Source organism: Schistosoma haematobium, chromosome 4 (genome assembly GCF_000699445.3).
Source record: "Schistosoma haematobium chromosome 4, whole genome shotgun sequence".
Lineage (NCBI taxonomy): Eukaryota > Metazoa > Platyhelminthes > Trematoda > Strigeidida > Schistosomatidae > Schistosoma > Schistosoma haematobium.
Genome location: NC_067199.1, coordinates 28,148,745 through 28,167,173, shown reverse-complemented (window position 1 = coordinate 28,167,173; position 18,429 = coordinate 28,148,745). Strand labels below are relative to the sequence as shown.

Here is an 18,429-nt window from a genome sequence, read left to right as displayed (position 1 = left end):
CTATTTATGGAATATTCATTCGTTCGTTCGAATGAGTGTCAGATCTTCAGCCACCAAAGTGGTGAACCACACTAAACCGTCTGTTGATCAAAGTCGAGTATACTGAGCAATAGTTCACTCTGTCCTAGCTTAAGGGTGTGAAGCATAGCCAATAAGAATAAAAGACATTCTTAGGTATTCTTAGTATTCAATCACAAGTGTCAGGATCGCTAAGAAAAATGCAACGTGTTGATAGTCTTCAATATATTATCAATAATAATATCCAAAGGAATTTCCTCAGAATGTTGACTAGCACAAACAAGAAACCTAAGTTGTAAAAATCCTTTAGTTCATAGAATATAATCTCATTTAAAAAAAAGCACTTGTTTCGAACAACAGAAAGATCCGTTTCTAAGAAAATTTCTGTACCAATTATCTGCAAGTATCATACAATGAGACTAGTTCATTGGTTTTTAATTAATTCAATAATCAGTACCACATTTATAAAATAATTTTACTACATCACGTATATGTTTATTAGATATATGCCTCAAGCAACTTTTTGATTGCTTAAATTTAGTTTGTTTATTTAATATAAAACTTATTTAAGTTCATGCTCAAATCAGGAAATTTGCACAGATTAATCATTGACATGTATTTTTTAAGACAAAACAGACAGCACTATATTGTTTTTAATCAATGATCCTTAAACTGTTTATTTTTCACAGATATTTCTTTGATTTGCCTGGAGACGTATTTTGAATTAAATCTAGTATATAGTCTTCAAATAACTTATGAAACGTTATCTGTAATTTCTTGGGGTAAATATTTCTGGAAATTGACCATATTAGACTAAAGGCATATATATTAACAAAGCACGAGTGTTGGTTGTTTTGAAGATTAATGGAATACAAGCTTTCTTTAAAAAAATCTAGAGATGTCATCATTACTGTAAAAACTGTTTCGAACATGGAATTAGCTAGAAGTTATTTTATTTATTTATTATTCATTTGAACACATAAATATTGGCACAAAGGGACACTAAATACATATGCGCCACACAATAACAGTGAGAATGTGAAGAGATAGAGAATGTAAGGTGCGTATAAGAAAAAAGGGAACACTAACAAACAGAAATCAGTATTTGATAGTGAAATAATAATAATTGAAGAAGCAGTTCAGTTAGAAAAGGTACAACCAGAAAGAATTCTGCCAGTTAAAGGAGTTACGTCCACTTTTTATGAAGAGAGTAAAATAAAGTTACAACAGGATTTCCGCTAGCTTCTATTCTGAGCCATGTCTGATAACGTCTCTAGCCACTGTAATGCATAGTCTCTAGAACCCCAACCAGGGAGTCGCGAAGGACCAATAGAAGCCAGTCTTATACAGCTTTCTCTCATACCACGATACCATGTCATACACTGACCACCTCTCCGCTTTTCCAACCAGTCCCGGCGTCGGCAAATAATGCACGGTGTGGGATGACATTCGTAGTACATGTCCAAACCACCAAAGTCTGTGTTTCAAGATAATGAAACTAATTGGATTGTCGTCGCTGTGCCCGAACACACGATGCCTAACATCTGCATTACTAACATGATGTTGCCACTGGATGTCAGTAACTCTTCGGAGTCAACGATGATCAAACACAGAGAGTCGTCTAACATCCTCAACTCGGAGAGGTCAAGTCTCACAAGCATAGAGCAAAACTGCTCTCACCGACGCGTTGTAGATCCAACCTTTTACAACCAGACTAACATCACGAAGGCGCCAAAGGTGGCCCAGATTGGCATAAGCCGCTCTGGCCTTCACTTTACGTGAATCGATCTCATCACTCATGCTACCACCAGCACTTATGCAGCTACCTAGATACACGAACTTCTCGACTACTTCTATCTGCTCACCATCCACGGTGAGTACAGGATTAGAATCCTGCCAGTCTTGTAGAAGTACTTTGCACTTCGAAGGTGCAAAGCACATACCATACCTACGGAAACTGATTGCCAACTGATTAAGTGCGCATTGCATGCCTTGAGCACTATCGCACAGTAAGACAATATCGTCCGCATACTCAAGGTCGAGAAGTCTTTCTCGAGGCAACAGATCCACACCACCATTACTTACATTCATCAGAGCTGTTTCCAGAATGTCATCGATGGCAAAGTTGAAGAGGAATGGTGATATTGGGCAACCCTGTCTAACCCCACTGCTCGAATGGAACAATGGAGAGAAGTGGTTGTATGCCCTCACTCTACCTGAGGTGTTTGTATACAGGGCTTTTAGGATGTTAATAAACTTCTCAGGCACACTCTTCTTCAAAAGACGATTCCAGAGAACAGTCCTGTCCAGCTAATTGAAGGCAGCCCTGATTTCAAAAAACATTACGATTGTTGGCCTGTGAAAGTATGACAGTGTTCTAACATTTGGCGAAGGATGAAGATACGATCAATACATCCTCGACCAGAACGAAAACCGGCCTGCCTCTCGCGAGTCCATCTTTCTCGTGTTTTGATCAACCAACAAAGTATAACGGAAGCCAACAGCTTGGACGCAATCGGAAGTAGACTTATCCCCAGATATTTGTTACAGAAACGACGTGAACCATTTTAAAGATAGGAACAACTAACCACTCATTCCATGATGTTGAACCACTCTCGAACTGCTAGATCTTTGAAAACATTTCATTCAGTTCCTTAACCAGGTCGCCGCCATCTTCAAAAGGGGACGGAGGTAATTTGTAGCGCTTCAAAAGCTGGAGTCCCCTGTGGACCTCCGCCTAATTTGATGGGTCAGTCTTCACAGGCCATGGAGGGCAGGACAGTCTGATCGATGTTACCGGGGCAGTAGACCAGTTGAATAGCTCCTCGGAAAACTCTACCCATCGTTCAACACGTTGATAGGTGTCATTGATTGTGTAATGATTCGTTAAGCTTGAAGGCTACTGCTCATTCGTCTTACTCGAACGGAACGAAGGGTCAATGATTCAGAGACTCGATAGCCATTGTGGTTCGCTGTCCCCGACTCTGCTAACTCGATCAAGAAATCTGGTTAAGGTGTAGAAAAGTGTATTCTACAAACAAACAGCAGATAACAAGTCAGGTCAAGCATACAATAATCAAGCGTATTTATACAAATATTTACAGTCGATATTGTCATGAAAATTTTTTAAATATTAATCAGTGAGTTCATCAATTGACCTATCTGCACATTTAATCGATAGTTCATCAATTGACCCCCATACAAATATTTAAACATTTAATCGATAAGATAAAATTAAAAAATATGATATTTGGGGATCTATCGTTCCCAACAGATTGACATCCCATCAGCTTCACATGTTGTTTCGCTCACACTGGACTTATGGCTACCAGTGACTCGGATGAGTTGGAAGAGCTCGCGGCAGTTACCAGATGCAGCTTCTACTTCCAACTCACTGGCACGCTCCGACCACCAGCCTTCTTGGTCCTTACGCAAGCTTTGCTCAATTTAATTACGTAACAGCCGTCATTTGTAGTCAAACTCTCGGTTACCCAGAGTGGACAGAGGGGCTTCATCAAGTTGTAAGGAGCCTGGAGAAGCCCATTGCTTATAAGCGAGACGTTACGCGAAGCCGCAAGCGACTTTACTCGCCATTCTCATGGTGTCATACAATTGCAACCAATGTTCATCTACACTTTTGGTGGGATGTTAGCTAGCCTTGAACCTAGCTCAGTTTGATATTTACTTGCAGCAGAAGGTGAAACCAATGTACTGACATAGATCCGTTTCGGACGATGAATTTGTTGGCCACTGATAGTTAAGGTAAGACTAGCGCAAACAAAGGCATGATCAGAGTTCAAATAGGTACTCCAAAAAGAGCGGCAGTCTTGTACACAACCACGCCAACGGTAGCTGGTCGCGATGTGATCAATCTGAGTCCAGGCTTGAGATGCAAAGGGAGGACGCCAGATGGCACTGTGCCGGTAGTTAATGCTAACCAGAAACAGATTATAGTCCATGCACAGTTGCAGTAGACAGTCCCCGTTATCTGACCTGCGACCAACAAGTCCCCATCGGCCACCTGAACGACTCTCTCCTGTGCCCAGGCACCCGACTAGCATCCGGCTAGTACTACAATATCTGTCGAACGCACTTTCAGTAGAAGAACTGTTAACTGTTTGTAAAATTCGTCTTTGATCGCATCCGGGATGCAATATGTCGGAGCATAAGCGGAGATTACGAGAAGACATCATTTCTCAAACCGATTCCTTCTTACTTCGATGGGACTTTCCAATCTAACGGCACATAACTGATTGTCAATGAAGATCCAATCGTTCAATGCTGCCTCAGCCTTAGTGTAACACCAACGCCAGCAAAAACGGACGAAGATGCCACAGGGTCCCCGGATAAACGTATGTGAAACAAGCTTTCCGAAGCGATAAATTGAGAGCGAATTTGTAGTACTTCACCAGAGTCTTGAATGTGGGTCTCAGACAACAGACATCGAGGTTGATACTTTCTAAAGAAATAGCCAACCCTAACTGTTGTCCGATCTACATTAGTGTACGAACTTTGAAGGAAGCCGGTCTGAATGATATACCTGGTTTCAGAAAGACTGCGTCAGTATTCGTATTCGGTGGTAGCACTTAACTTTTTATCAATCGTTTAATCAAGATAGTTTAGATAGAACAGGGTTTCCATCATAGGCAAGCTGGTGTATAGGTTGAAAAATGAGGATACTCTATGTGAGAATAGAAGAGAGTAGATAAGTGACGTAGTACATAAAAAGATAAAAGCACAAATAAATGTTATCAAATGGATGTGAGTTGTTTGAATTTTAATTGGAGCGAGAACAGTATTTTCAGTAATTATTGTCATTTCATTTTATTTGTGTGTGAGCTGTGATACTGCCCAGGTGCCCAAACCGAACCAGGTGGTTTTCTTAGCTGGTTACACTCGGAGCCTTCGACCTAAAGGTCTGACCCACATGGCAGTGGAGCAACATCAGAAGGTGCAGTCCCGTAGTAGCTGGTTACCAACAATAGGTTCATACGTCATTTGTCCCCTCGAGATCCTGGAGCCCATATGCACCATTGGTTTGAAATCAGAATTTCCCAACTCCTCTAGGTGGATTCTCTGTATCCACCAACCCGGTTAAAGCGTCGGACATTCGCTTTTCGTCCTTTCAACTTCGTAAGCAACACCCCCGCCACGAGAAGGCAGTGAGTAGGACTTCCCTGGCAGTGGCCGTATGCACGTGGCTAAGTGAGAGTATTTGGAGAAGGAGACTGAACTCTCCCCACCCTCATCCATACGACGGCATTTGGAGAAGTTACTTCAACTTCTTGGCAATTTGTTATATACAAAATATTATTTTCTAAATTTTATTCTGGTAGTTTTAAGATAGTGCGCTTATTTTCAACCGTGAAGATTTCGCGTTTTATTTTGTGAGGAATCTTAGTTCTGCCTACTTCATGAAAAATAAAAAATCTATCGTGCATCACTTACTGTTCAGTGTTTGTAGAGCGATCCTTGTATGTGAAATAGACAGTGAGGCATAATTTGTAGAACAATTATTTAGTTATACAGATTATTAATTAAAATGCTGACCTACTCAAACTATATTTGATCGAATTTGTTGTGTCATGAGATGGCTGTATAATAGGGAGTAAACAGTGAATATGATTATATAGATACGTTTCACATAGAAAAATCCCCGTCAGCATCATGATAAAGTCTTAGGTAAGTATGTGAAACATTATTGTCTATGAAATTTCATAAGTCTTTTCTCCTGAACTGTGAATCTTTTTATCTTCAATTAGACATATATTTAGTGAGGAATGGTAACATTTGTTAACACTGATTTTAATCTTATAGGTAAGGTTATTATAATTCTTATGGAAGTGGCCTTAAACACTGGAGATAATGGTTAGTCGTCGACTAGTACCAACTAGCAGAAAACTTTGGTCCATCAAGTCTTGACGACTACATCCAACTATGTAACCCATGCTACAAACATTTTCTACCATTTCAAGATAATATTAGTAGTAATAACTATCTAAACCAACAAGTAACGTATTCTAAAATTTACTATTTAATAACGTTTTCTTAACTCTCATAAGTTAATTTTACATTTCGGAATGTATTAAATTCATTAAGCATCTTAATAAAACAATGACAAATTATATGAAACATATGCGCTCGGAATTTTCAAAATCTCCATAGATTTAGTAGTGTAATCTCAATTATACTACTATCATTTTCCAGGGAGAAGTAGCGTTGAATTACTTTAAAAAATGGATATTTATCTTTATTTTACCGTCTGGTAAAACAAATTTGTTGTTTAGAGAAATCACATTCCATTACAGATTTAACAGAAATGGAGTTATTTAACTAGGTATCTGTTTAGTTGATGTGACAGTCATCATTAACCAATTGGATATTCGCTTTATTGTGATAGGTTGACTTTTACCATTGATCGTAACGTCATTTGTGTCCTCATGTTCTATGTTCACATCCATTAGTAAATTTATATAGCGGTACTTTAGCTGGCTAAAACTCGGTCTATTAGTGATGAGGTTAGCCAGTTTCGATAATAAAAAAAATTACTCATTAATAATTGGTTGATATTTGTTTCACGGTAGATAGATCTACATAAATCAATTAGTAAATAAAACTTCCATTTTAGTTAAACTATTTTCAGCTTATCATGATGTAGTAAACAGTCATACACTCGTAAACATTCATTCAATGAAAAATAATTATAAATAGTGAATTAAAAAAGCAAATACTTTAGAAATTGAAAAGAAAAGAAGTATAATCAACTTTGATAGAAATTAATAACTTTGTAGAACTGGTATACAGTCAAACGAACTGTCGACTTGCGGATTTTTTTCAGTCATAACTTAATCCTGGTCAAATGAATAGGGATAAGTAATATTACAATCTAATATAGGGATGATTGAAAATATTAACAGATTGAAGGATGATATTACTGGATAAGAACTAAGGGGAGTTCTGTTTGATAAACATGTATTCCATACTAGGTTAACTTACTGTGTAGAACAGATGTGTTGAAAACAGATTTTCGCTAAAAGAGAGAATCAGTTGTTAATAATACCTTGTTGAAAGAACTATAACTGGGACACTTAGGGAAGGATTTTTAGGTTCATATAGGGAGTATAAGTCTCTTCAGGATTTCAAGTACAGCTTACTGACAAGTGCCAGCCAACACAAAACCTAAGTTTATAGTTTACTCCCAATTCCACTCTATCATTTAATATTGAGAACAAGGAACCATTATTTTGAGTTACTAGCAATAGTAACCACATTTCAACTTTACCGATAATACTTCGATAATTGCTAAGTACTGGATAACCTAGTATTGTTCACCTCTTATCTAAATGCATGTTGCAACCTGACATCCAAGTCACTTTTGATGGTCAGTAATGAGTATTACCGGTTAATAAGTACTGGTTTTAATTATCTTCACTCGATGTTTATTTCAATGAGTGAATGATATATTGAGAAATGGTTTAGATCGTATGACAACCTGAAACTTTCTGACTCCACTCATCACTTCTACATAAGAAACCCAGTTTATCAACCGAAACAATATCCGATGGTCTAATTCCTATCATCGAATTTTGTCGATTCTTCGTAGCTAGTACTTTTGTACACAACGTTTGGTTTTACCATCTTAAGACGATTTTGTATGTCTTTTTTTATTACAGTCTTGTTATCTGTTAATAAATTCGACTCACAACTGTCATGTTATAACCCAATTAACTGGGCTCAATTAAAGTACATTCAAGACAAGATCAAAATTATGGTCACCTGTAATTTCAAACGATCAGTTTCGATAGTAGTTTTCAATAAGCAATGGCTTTACTAGACATAAAGCACAAGATAGAAAAGTTAACCAGTTAACACAGCCGTAATGACGCACCTCTTGCTTTAATCATAAGTACTTTACTTATTCCTAGCTACTTCTCATTATAATTTCCGAAATAAATCTAGAATAAGAAAAGAGTACAGATCACTGGAAAAGAAAACGACATTACATTATAAAACTATCTAATGCTGGTCTGACTGATATATGAACGATAGATGAACGAAATAAGTGTAGATGTTAAACCAAGTCCATTATAGTTTGAACTTAAGCAGATCATACAGGGATGTTATTTCCTTCAATACTAATTTTTGTTTATTCTGGCAAGTTTTAAGGCCTCTGAATAACTCACTTTTTAATATAACTATGATATAGTTTAGTTGGTAACTATTTCATCTTATTATTTAAAGTCTAATTATCACAAATGGTACATCATTCTGTTCAGTTTCATTGTTATTTAACTTAATAACCAGTATAATCAATGTTAACTTGACAAAGTTACGAGTAGCTGCCCTGTTACATGAATGTATATCTTAGTTCATGTTTAATATTATCTTCCCATTTTTTCGATATCTCATAAATTTCATTTCAATAATCTCTCCCCTAAATGCTAAGTTTCTTTCTGGCCAATGAGTCGTAAAATTCTTGTGAGATTCTGAGGTAACAGCCTACTTCTGATAATGAATGAAGCATTGCTTTTTTTAAAAAAATAGCGAAATTGATGATAATAAAAACAATATACTTCATATTCCAATATTTATTTTCATTTGGTTTCCAACACAAATAGGTGGTCATGTGTTTGAGCGTACGAATGTATGTAATTTCATTAAATGGAACAGTGACTAAGTTCAGATTTGTAGATTCCTATAGTTCTCCTTTTCTCTCTGCTTATCGGTCCATAAAATTTACATTTTATTACATTTATTCCATAATATATATTCTTTTATTTCATATTCTTTTGGCCTTCCAATGGCGAATACCTGAGATAAGTGTATAATTTTATTTTACTTTCAATCACTAACTATAGGTTAGTAAGAAGGAAGTTAGGAGGGGATATATATATATATATGTAAATGGAAACATCATGATCATCATACTCGTTTAACAATGTGCATTAGCATTAAGATGGATGATCAATAAGTAATCTTGCTTATATATATATATATATATCATTCCCAAAAGGCAACACTGAAAATCTTTTGAGATGAACAAAAATAAATTTTAAGCATAAGCACACAAATTTTCGACACACTTTAGTGGTTTTATTCTACTACTCAATTATCAGTCCCACCCAACCTTATGTTTGTCTTTTTCACATATATCATCAACAGAATAAAGACTAGATGACAAAATCCTGAAAATTCAAATTTTCTTGTTCATCTAATATTGTATACACAATCAGAATATAACAAACCACACAAAAAAAAACATAAACCAAAATGAATAGTTCTGTATATTTCTCCATTCTTATGTACACATAAATTTTGACAGTATATTCCTCATATTTTCCTTCCATTCTACCTTTTTTTGTGTTTGTTTCCACCTACAAATTGTATGATTGAGAATGTTATTATTTACTCCACCCAAAGTCAATTAAATATTTATGCATTGAGCCTGTGATGAGTTGTTGATGTTTTATACACGTGTATATTCAGATTTCTAAAGACATGTTACATATGTGTATGCATACTTTCAATAGAAAGCAAAAAAAAAATAGAAAGCTACTTCTACAAATAATTACTTAAAGAATAGTATGTATATTCATATATTTATGGGTGATATATGTGACTATATTACACTCCCATAAGAATCTGATTAGTTTAATATACAAAAACGGTCTAGGCATAAGGAGAAGTTTTAAATAATGTCTGGAAAATCCATGTACAGAGTAAGAGATGAGAAAAGAGTAAGAAGGGTGAATTCATGAGCTTCTCTTTTTTTAATTGACATGAAGAAAAATAGTTAGTGAGATGATTTTCTTCGCCATCTCTACCTCCTGCTCTTATAACTCGTAAAATTTTCTTTGTGACTTATATGTTGCTGTTTCTTCGCTGAATTACTTTACTATACCTAACTCTATTCTCTTCAAAGTTTGTCATGACTGATTATGTGCGCATTTGTTTAGTTAACTTATAAACTAACTAATCAACTAACCGTATCATGAAATAGCTATAAAACCAAGTACAACTTATGTCTAATCAAATCCATCGATAACGAATTGTTTAGGTTCGTGCATAATCGCAATAGATAATAGGCCTCACATTTTTTTATTACTTTGGTGGTTGACTATATTTAATTAATGTAAGGAAGAAGTAATAACTATGAAATTAACTAATCAGCAGACCACGAAACATGTACATAACTTACTGAGTAACACTACACTTGATAGGAATCATTATCAATTAGTTTGAGTACTTCATAATAAACCGATAGTAAATGAAAATATATAGTTGTGTTTTAAATATCGACTCAACGGATAAGCGTAAAACATTTTTGATTTTCGGCCTACTTTTCATTAAGTAATGTTGATGGTGAACATAATATTGCATAAAGTAATTCAGAATAATTAACATGTTTGAAGTTTACTCTTTATTTTCACCTGAGAAACCTCATTAGAAGTTAAGACTGACAGTTTATAAATTAAAATCATTTGTCATTAAAAAACCCGTATAACATGGAATAATAATCTAATATTTAATTCTGAGGTTTTGAGTTTGACAAATTTCATTTTTATTACGAGTATTTCTATGAAACTGTAATACCTTTAAAGGTAACTGAGAAATGTGAGCAAACATATCTCATTTGAGTGTGTTATTTTGCTGTCTATATCTTGATTGCTGAAGTTTTAAAAATGAGAGTGTTTTTTTAACACCTTATTTATCCAGTTAGTATCCGTCATCAATTTAGTTAAAAGACGATCAACAAACATTGTGGGATCAAGTGGATTCACTTCATTTTGCATGCTCTAAATATCCCACATATGCACTGATTTTTATAAATAAATATTGTTTTACAAATATAATTCTGTGTGCAACATGCATAAACTCATTCGATTCACTAGTAAAGAATGATTACAACGGCTTATCACACTGATACAAGTTCAGTTTATAGATGAATGGAATAAGCGCTAGATAGAGATCATAGCACAGTTGAGTACAAAAAGTATGCACAGGTTGTTATGATCACGATAGACAAGATGATAATATAAATATTTATTCACAAAAAGACAACACAACTAATTAGTTGTGTTCTAATTAGTCGTCGCTGTATATTTTCAGCAATATAACTGATAATAATCTACGTCAGGATGATAACATAACACACACGACTGATGTCGTAAACTACCTGGAATTAAATGAAATGTTTTCTAAGATGATTTGAATCTGTACAACTTGTTAATTAGAAGCATGTTTAAAAATACAAGTTGTTGACTTAAACTCTGATAACCTGTTCGTCACAGAGTATATTTGCAAGATGATGTATTGTAGATTCTTTACATCCTGGCTTGAGTGCATGGATTCTAATCCATTGACGTCTCGTTCTACCAGAAGATATACAAGGAGAAAGATATGAATGAAGTGGATGGCTATTATCTAATAAGATAGCACTTACTAGGAATACGCAAGACTTTGAATGTCTATCCACAACCATATTAATAACGATTTCAAAAGATTTACCACACATCATACTAACTGACTTCAGCACTCTTCGCAATACGACGAAGTCTTTTCTCAAAAGCCCGGGAAAGAATAATGGGGAACAGTAAAGAATAATAGGTAATGTGCAATAATTGACAAATTGTAAGAGTAAATATAGAGTAATCTCAAAAGCAAACAGTCTCTTTATGTAATAAGTCAGACAGAAAACGTTATTTGATCACAATAAAACATGAGAAGATCAAGAAAGATCAGAAGAAAAACTTACACCAAGGTAAAAATGACTTTTGATACTGTGTTTATAAAAGAATCTCCAATGGCACAAGTTTTATGGAATTCCAACAGGGTGTTTACGTTCTGTTCATATATCATGCTAAAGTCAACAGTTGGAAATTTAGACAGGTTAAGTGTGAGACCATTAACAACAGACCACCATTCAATACGAAACAAGAACTTATTCATTTCCAAGGGATGTAAATAGATAGAAATCTGCATACATACAGTGAGACCGTCTGCATACTTAACAAAAGTGTTTTCTGTGGAATATGGCAGATCATCCAGAAAAAAAGGAAAGAACAGCTCCTTGTGGCACACCTTCATGAGACAGTAGAGACGTCGAACACTTTCCTCCAAACATGGTGTGCTGTTCTCTTCCAGAGATGTAGGGACATGACCAGTTGGTTATTCAGCTGTCAGTGTTGACACTGATTAACTTGTAAAGTAGAAGTTATCTTAGAATATAGTCAAAAGCAGAAGTACAGTCCACAAAAGCCCATAGAACATATTTCTTACCCTTTTTCCAAGCTGAACAGTATACTGAGATGCAGAAAAACAACAGCATCAGATATACGTTTTTTACATTTATAAGTAAACTGATACGGATCAATGTACTATTTTGGTGTAGATTGAAAAGGCGAATTCGTTGCTAAGGGTCTACATTTCACACTTTTATCACTAGATAACTTATCTTTATCTTTCACCAAATTTTCGGTATGAGATTAATTAAGAAGGATCTGTTAAACGTGTTCGTGAATGTATAATCCAGAACGTCAGCACGCTTTTTAGAAAGTTTTGGATTTCACCAGGTCCTAAACATTGCGACGAGTTAAGTGGCTGTAGACATTTTCGGATATCAGTTTCAACGATAATTGGAACACTACGATTCTTCAAACCTGTGAATATAAGGAGCATGAAATCCGATGACTGACGTACGAAAGACTTATTTAAGTCGCAAACATTCAGCTGGTTATCAATCCTAATATGTCTCCCACCTGTAAGTTCTTTAAATAGTTTCTACATACTTTAAGGATTTTTACAAGATAAAAGTTTCTGAGTAAACATTGAGTTGAGACGTCTAATCTTTAGGTTTATTAGACTATTTTGCTTTCGAACTTTAATGGAGTTTTTCTCCTTGCACATTCTTTCTCTTAGCCGCCTTAATATCTAGATGGCAGGAACATGTAGCCCCAATATTCAAGCAGGCCGCCGCCGTTGGAGATAAGTAGAACTTGAGATTTTATCTTTACTTACAGTATAGAAATAATTAATGAGTAATTTTCAGCTTCAAAACTGGTTTTTATCAAATACAGTATAATGCAGGAATCACTATCCCTTCAAATGTATTCATGTAAATACTTATGTCAGTCGTTGGGATCTTTTCAATTTCTAAAATCAGGTCTTAGTTGATGTATTAGTAAATTAACGTTTATTCATTCCATGCTCGGATTTCAAAGTGAAAGTGAGACTTCAGATTAAAAAAGATCTGGTAAATTTGATTACTAAATTTCTTAATCATATATCTGAACACTTTTGGGTATTAGAATGAGTCGGTTAAGATTCACTGGTTGGCATGTAACTAAACAGATAAAAAGTTTATATTATTCTAACATCATTATATTAGAATCAGAATTAGATTCAATAATATGGCAGTAAATATTTACTGTCCTTCTACAGTTCATCTGAGAAAAAAAGCGGTCAAATTATAACTTATTCATTTTAAATACAATAGGTAGCCGCTACAATTTTAATCAGTTTATCACTAAAGCTATTTAATACTGCCAATTAACTGTTTAGTTAATCCATAGGTAACTAAGATAATAAAATTCACACATTTTTATTATCATAAGTTGCTAATTAAAATACGTTAACATGATCATATATTTCACGTTGATACGCTATAATAACATGATTATTTAATGAAATATCACAAATATACCAGCTTACAACGTAATTATTTTTAATTACAGACTTAAGTGAAATAATAAGAACAGAAAGTAATAGGACTTAGGAAAGTGATGTATACACACAAAAATTGATTAGAACTGATGTAAATACTCAAATCACTAACGAAGAGAAAGAAAAACTCGAAACTAAAAGAACCAACGAAAGAATACATAGTTATTAATATGAAGGATAATGGTGATCTTAGCCAAAATAATCGATAGTGATAGATATTTAATTTTTTATTAATATTAACATTATTGGTGGTTTTTACCAATGTTATGTTAGTTTTTTTCTATTTCTACCTGCTTAATCTAATTCATGTTCGAGTTGCAGAGTGATGCAACATGCCAAGTGTAGAGAATTTCATTCGTTTTTGTTTTTGTCGCTGATTACAAAACCAAACTCTGACAACGTTTTTTTTTAAATTTAATTTTTCTGCGATCTGTGCAATTTTCTCTGATGATGGACGTGGTTGAATACTGAAAAATGCTTCAAGTGACCTTTTCTCTGAATCTGTTATTGAAGTTCGTTTGCGTCTTCTTTCTTCGTCCAAGTCATAAATATTTGGATGATTCAATCGTGAACTTGCTTCAGCTTCAGCTTCTTCAAGCCATGCTTGTAGAACAGGTTTCAGTGCAACCATGTTATTATGTGATAGGGTTAGTGATTCAAAACGACATATAGTTGACTGAGATAATGACCCAACACCAGATATTTTTAAATTACCAAGTGCTTTACCAACGTCAGCCTGTGTGACACCAAGTTTTATGCGTCTTTGTTTGAACAATTCAGAAAATGCTTCCAACTCTCTTGGATTATAATCCAGTTCAACTGGATGACGATAAATTGATGAATTTGGATGATTACAACCCAAAATAGTAGGATGTGTAAAATTTTGTGAAGAATATCCACTTGACGAATTTAAACGAGTCTTAAAGTTTGGTGCTACTATACCGTCTGTCAACTGCGAGTGATTATTATCAACAGTGCTACCATTAAAACCATTTATAGGTGGTAATAAATAACAATTTAAACTTGTTTTGAAATTATTTGTTGTTGTTCCTGCTGCTAAGGTGACATCATTTGGAAAGTTTAAATTGTATTCACAGTTACCACAGTTGTTGATGGTCATAAATTGATTATGACTATGATGATGACGGTGTTGCTGATGGGAATGATTATATGTATCTAAACAGTGTTCTGCGCAGTCATATTCATCTTCAAGTTTATTATGAGTGTTGGATGGCACTGATGCAGGATGACTGTTGTTATCTATATTGAAAATATTAGTATTTGCAAAACCTCCCACCATATTTCCATTTGTATTCAAGTTACTAGATGATAGACCATACAAATTCTCCTGTGTAAAGTTCGATTGGACAGTATCATATGATGTTCTAGTGAAATTGGTTAAAAAATTATGTGATATACATGGGATCATCGTATCAAAGCTACTAGTATGTTCATTAAAGTTTAATTCACTGCTACTGTTATTGGTAGCATTAGGTAATGTAGTGGTTGGTGTTGTTATGTTACTATGAAAACGTAGTTTATTCATAAGTAAATTATGATTTGAATTCCAATGATTTTTAATATAATTAATTTCATTATCAAAACTTAAAGAATCAACATGTTGATCATTTTCTTTCCACATATATTCATTATCGAAATTTGAATGTGATTTTTCAATCGGATGAGGTTGTGAATGCAAAATATGTTGATGATTAGTTCGCACTGAATCATCATTTAAATTCTCTGTTGATTGGGATGAATAAGATAATGGTGGTGAATGGTCATCTGATTGATTGATTAACTTTTCATAAGCACTATTCTTCTTAGTATTTTTACTAGTGTTATTTACGAACGATGAGCTATTGTACATCGAATCTGAACTTTGATTAGCAGACTGAGATTTATAATTTAATAATAATTGTTCATTATTACTATTGTCGGCCTTGATGTTATCTAACATATCACTCTCAGGTGTTGAATGCCACTCCAATATGGATGTTGTAGTTGTAATTTCATTATTCAACATTTTTTGTGAATTTGGTTGTTGTGGAGAAGATGATGATGACTTACGTAACGGTGTTGTGGATAATCGATTATTGTACATATTGAAGTTTTCATGATTTGTTACCATAGGATTTAAACAAGAATCATTGATTTCTGCACTTTCAAACGATGTTTGGTAACTTTTATCCGTGGTTATTAAGCTGTTCAATTTGTGACTGTTATTTATTTGCTTTGTTTTACATTCATTACCAAAATATAAACGCGATTTCTTTGAGTTTTCGTTCAATTCACTTGTTACTATTGTACGTAATCGATGTGAACAAATATTACTATTTTTACAACTTGTACTAGTATTACTACTATCACTTCCATCGTTAGTTAATATATGCTGTTTATTTTCCATTTCCATCAGTTCATTCTTATTGAATTCATTTAAATAGTTTGGATAATTTGAAAATTGATTTGTATTATAATTTAATTCAGTTTCATAATCTAAATTCGATGAATGGGTTTTCAATCGACTTGGACCTATTGGACTTTTATCATCTGATGAATTATAACCATACTTTGTATCTTTATTAAAATCAGTTTCTGTACGATTGTTTATCACACCATTGGTTTGATTAATTTCATTGCTATTGTCAATATTATTATTATTGTTACTATTATCATCAATAGTTTTATTACAATTGTGTATTTCACCAAATCTAGTCAATTCCAAATTATTAATAAGTGTTTGGGTTGTAAGTAAATTATCTTCATTTGTTTGACAACATTCTGAATAATTTGAATTTAAATTGGTGCGCCCAAAATGTTCATGAGATGATTCAAAATTCATAGTACATATTTGATGACGATTATGATGAAGGCTGTATGATCTTTGATTACTATTAGTATGGTTATGATGATGATGATCATTATTATTACCGGCATATGAATTTGATTGAAATAATCGATCAAACCATTGGTGACTTGCTATGGCTAAAATAGGATTGAGTTTATTTGATTCAACAATATCATTTGAACATTTGATTATTTCGTCTTTACTAACAACATTATTACTATCAGTAGTAGAATTAGTTTTATTATTAGAATTAGTGTAATACATTTCAGTGTTAAATGCATTAATCATTTCTGAATTGAAAGAATTTGAATAATGAAGTTTACGATAAGGATTATTTGTTTTCATTAATTTTCTTGATTCATTTGAGCACAAATTCAAATCATTTGATACATTTTCCATTGTATTCATTTGAAAACATTGATATATGTCATTCATTTGAATAATAAACCAGTATGTAGATTATTTATCTGTGATAAGAGAAATTATATGTTCATTAAATTGCGTAACTAATACTAGTTCAATGTATGCTAATATTAATTGTAATACTAATAACAAAATCTGAGATTAGATGGTGGTTGGAGGTAGTCGACAGGAAACCCTGTCGACCACCATCTAATCTCAATATATAGTGCCCGCAGTGTCGAGTCACCCAGACTGGTGGCCATATTGCAACATGATCGATAGCATTCGATCTGCACTAATAAGGACTAGACAGGCATGACATTGATCGCCACCCAGTGATTAATCAATTGTGAATAATAAAATCTATTTAAACTTATATTTTAGTAGGCTAAAATTAATTCTCAGCAAAACAAAACAGAAGTAAATGTTACTGAACGTTGGATTTAATAAATAACATGTTCTACGTTTTATATTACGATGAAGAAATTAACTTGAAGGCAACTATAATGCTGGAAATTTGATAGATATTCATAAAAATTTAGGTTTCTCCAATCGACAAAAGACTCAATACACAAATGTTCTAAACATCGTTTGTATTTGATAAGAATCAGCTAATTTGTACACAGTTGAAGCTGTAATGTAGAGTAATGGGCGAATCATTACTTTGTAAGTTGCATAAATGAATTATAATCTATTGTATCCCAGTAATTTGTCCCAAGAAATATTGTTAACATCCAGTAAGGATGTGAAACTAAAAGGATCAGTTCAGTCAAGAGTCAAAAGTGATGGTCCTACAGTATTGTGAATTAAATAAACTTATAGCCTACTAAGTAATGTGGAATGTCCTAAATTTGGTCTTTTTGTGGGCTCAAATGTTCAACTCTGGCTAATCCCAAATCGAAAATATACATTTGTTTGTTATTTGATATCTTTTTTTATTTATTTCTACAATAACTTGTGTCAGTTGTTCACAAAAAACTATCTTCGAACTAGTCTTTTCCCCATAAAATAATTAAAAAGAATCCAACTGAGTTTATAAATTAATCTAAGTTAAATGACCACTGAAAACGTGGGAGCACTGGACGGCTGTTTCGTCCTAGCATGGGACTACTGTATTGAGTGAATTTCATGTTACCTTCTTTCCTTAAAGTATTATTATTCATAAAATAACAAGATGTAAGTTTTCACTAAATCTTTCTGTTATCAGAATATAATGATCAGGACAATGAAATGCAAATTGGTGTACAATATAAAGTTATGTTCATTGATTAATAAGGCACATTTTAAATTTCTACACTAATTATTTGAGTAAATATGACTGCTTGTTTTCAGTTTCAAAAATATGAATTATACTATCAAAAACTCTTATAGAAAAAGATATGAGTATAAATACCAAGTACATATTGATAGATGAATATTTGAAATATCATTTAAATATT

The 18,429-nt window shown here is 33.6% G+C and overlaps 1 protein-coding gene across 1 annotated transcript; it reads right to left on the bottom strand.

Annotated features, from left to right (window-relative positions):
• Positions 1 to 13,644: 13,644 nt before the first annotated feature.
• Positions 13,645 to 14,860, bottom strand: POU4F3_2 (POU domain, class 4, transcription factor 3; the record flags this gene model as incomplete). Its single annotated transcript, XM_012947210.3, has 1 exon — positions 13,645 to 14,860. One exon carries the CDS (start codon positions 14,858 to 14,860, stop codon positions 14,045 to 14,047), a length of 816 nt encoding a protein of 271 aa, XP_012802664.2. The 3' UTR covers positions 13,645 to 14,044.
• Between the last annotated feature and the right edge of the window lie 3,569 nt (positions 14,861 to 18,429).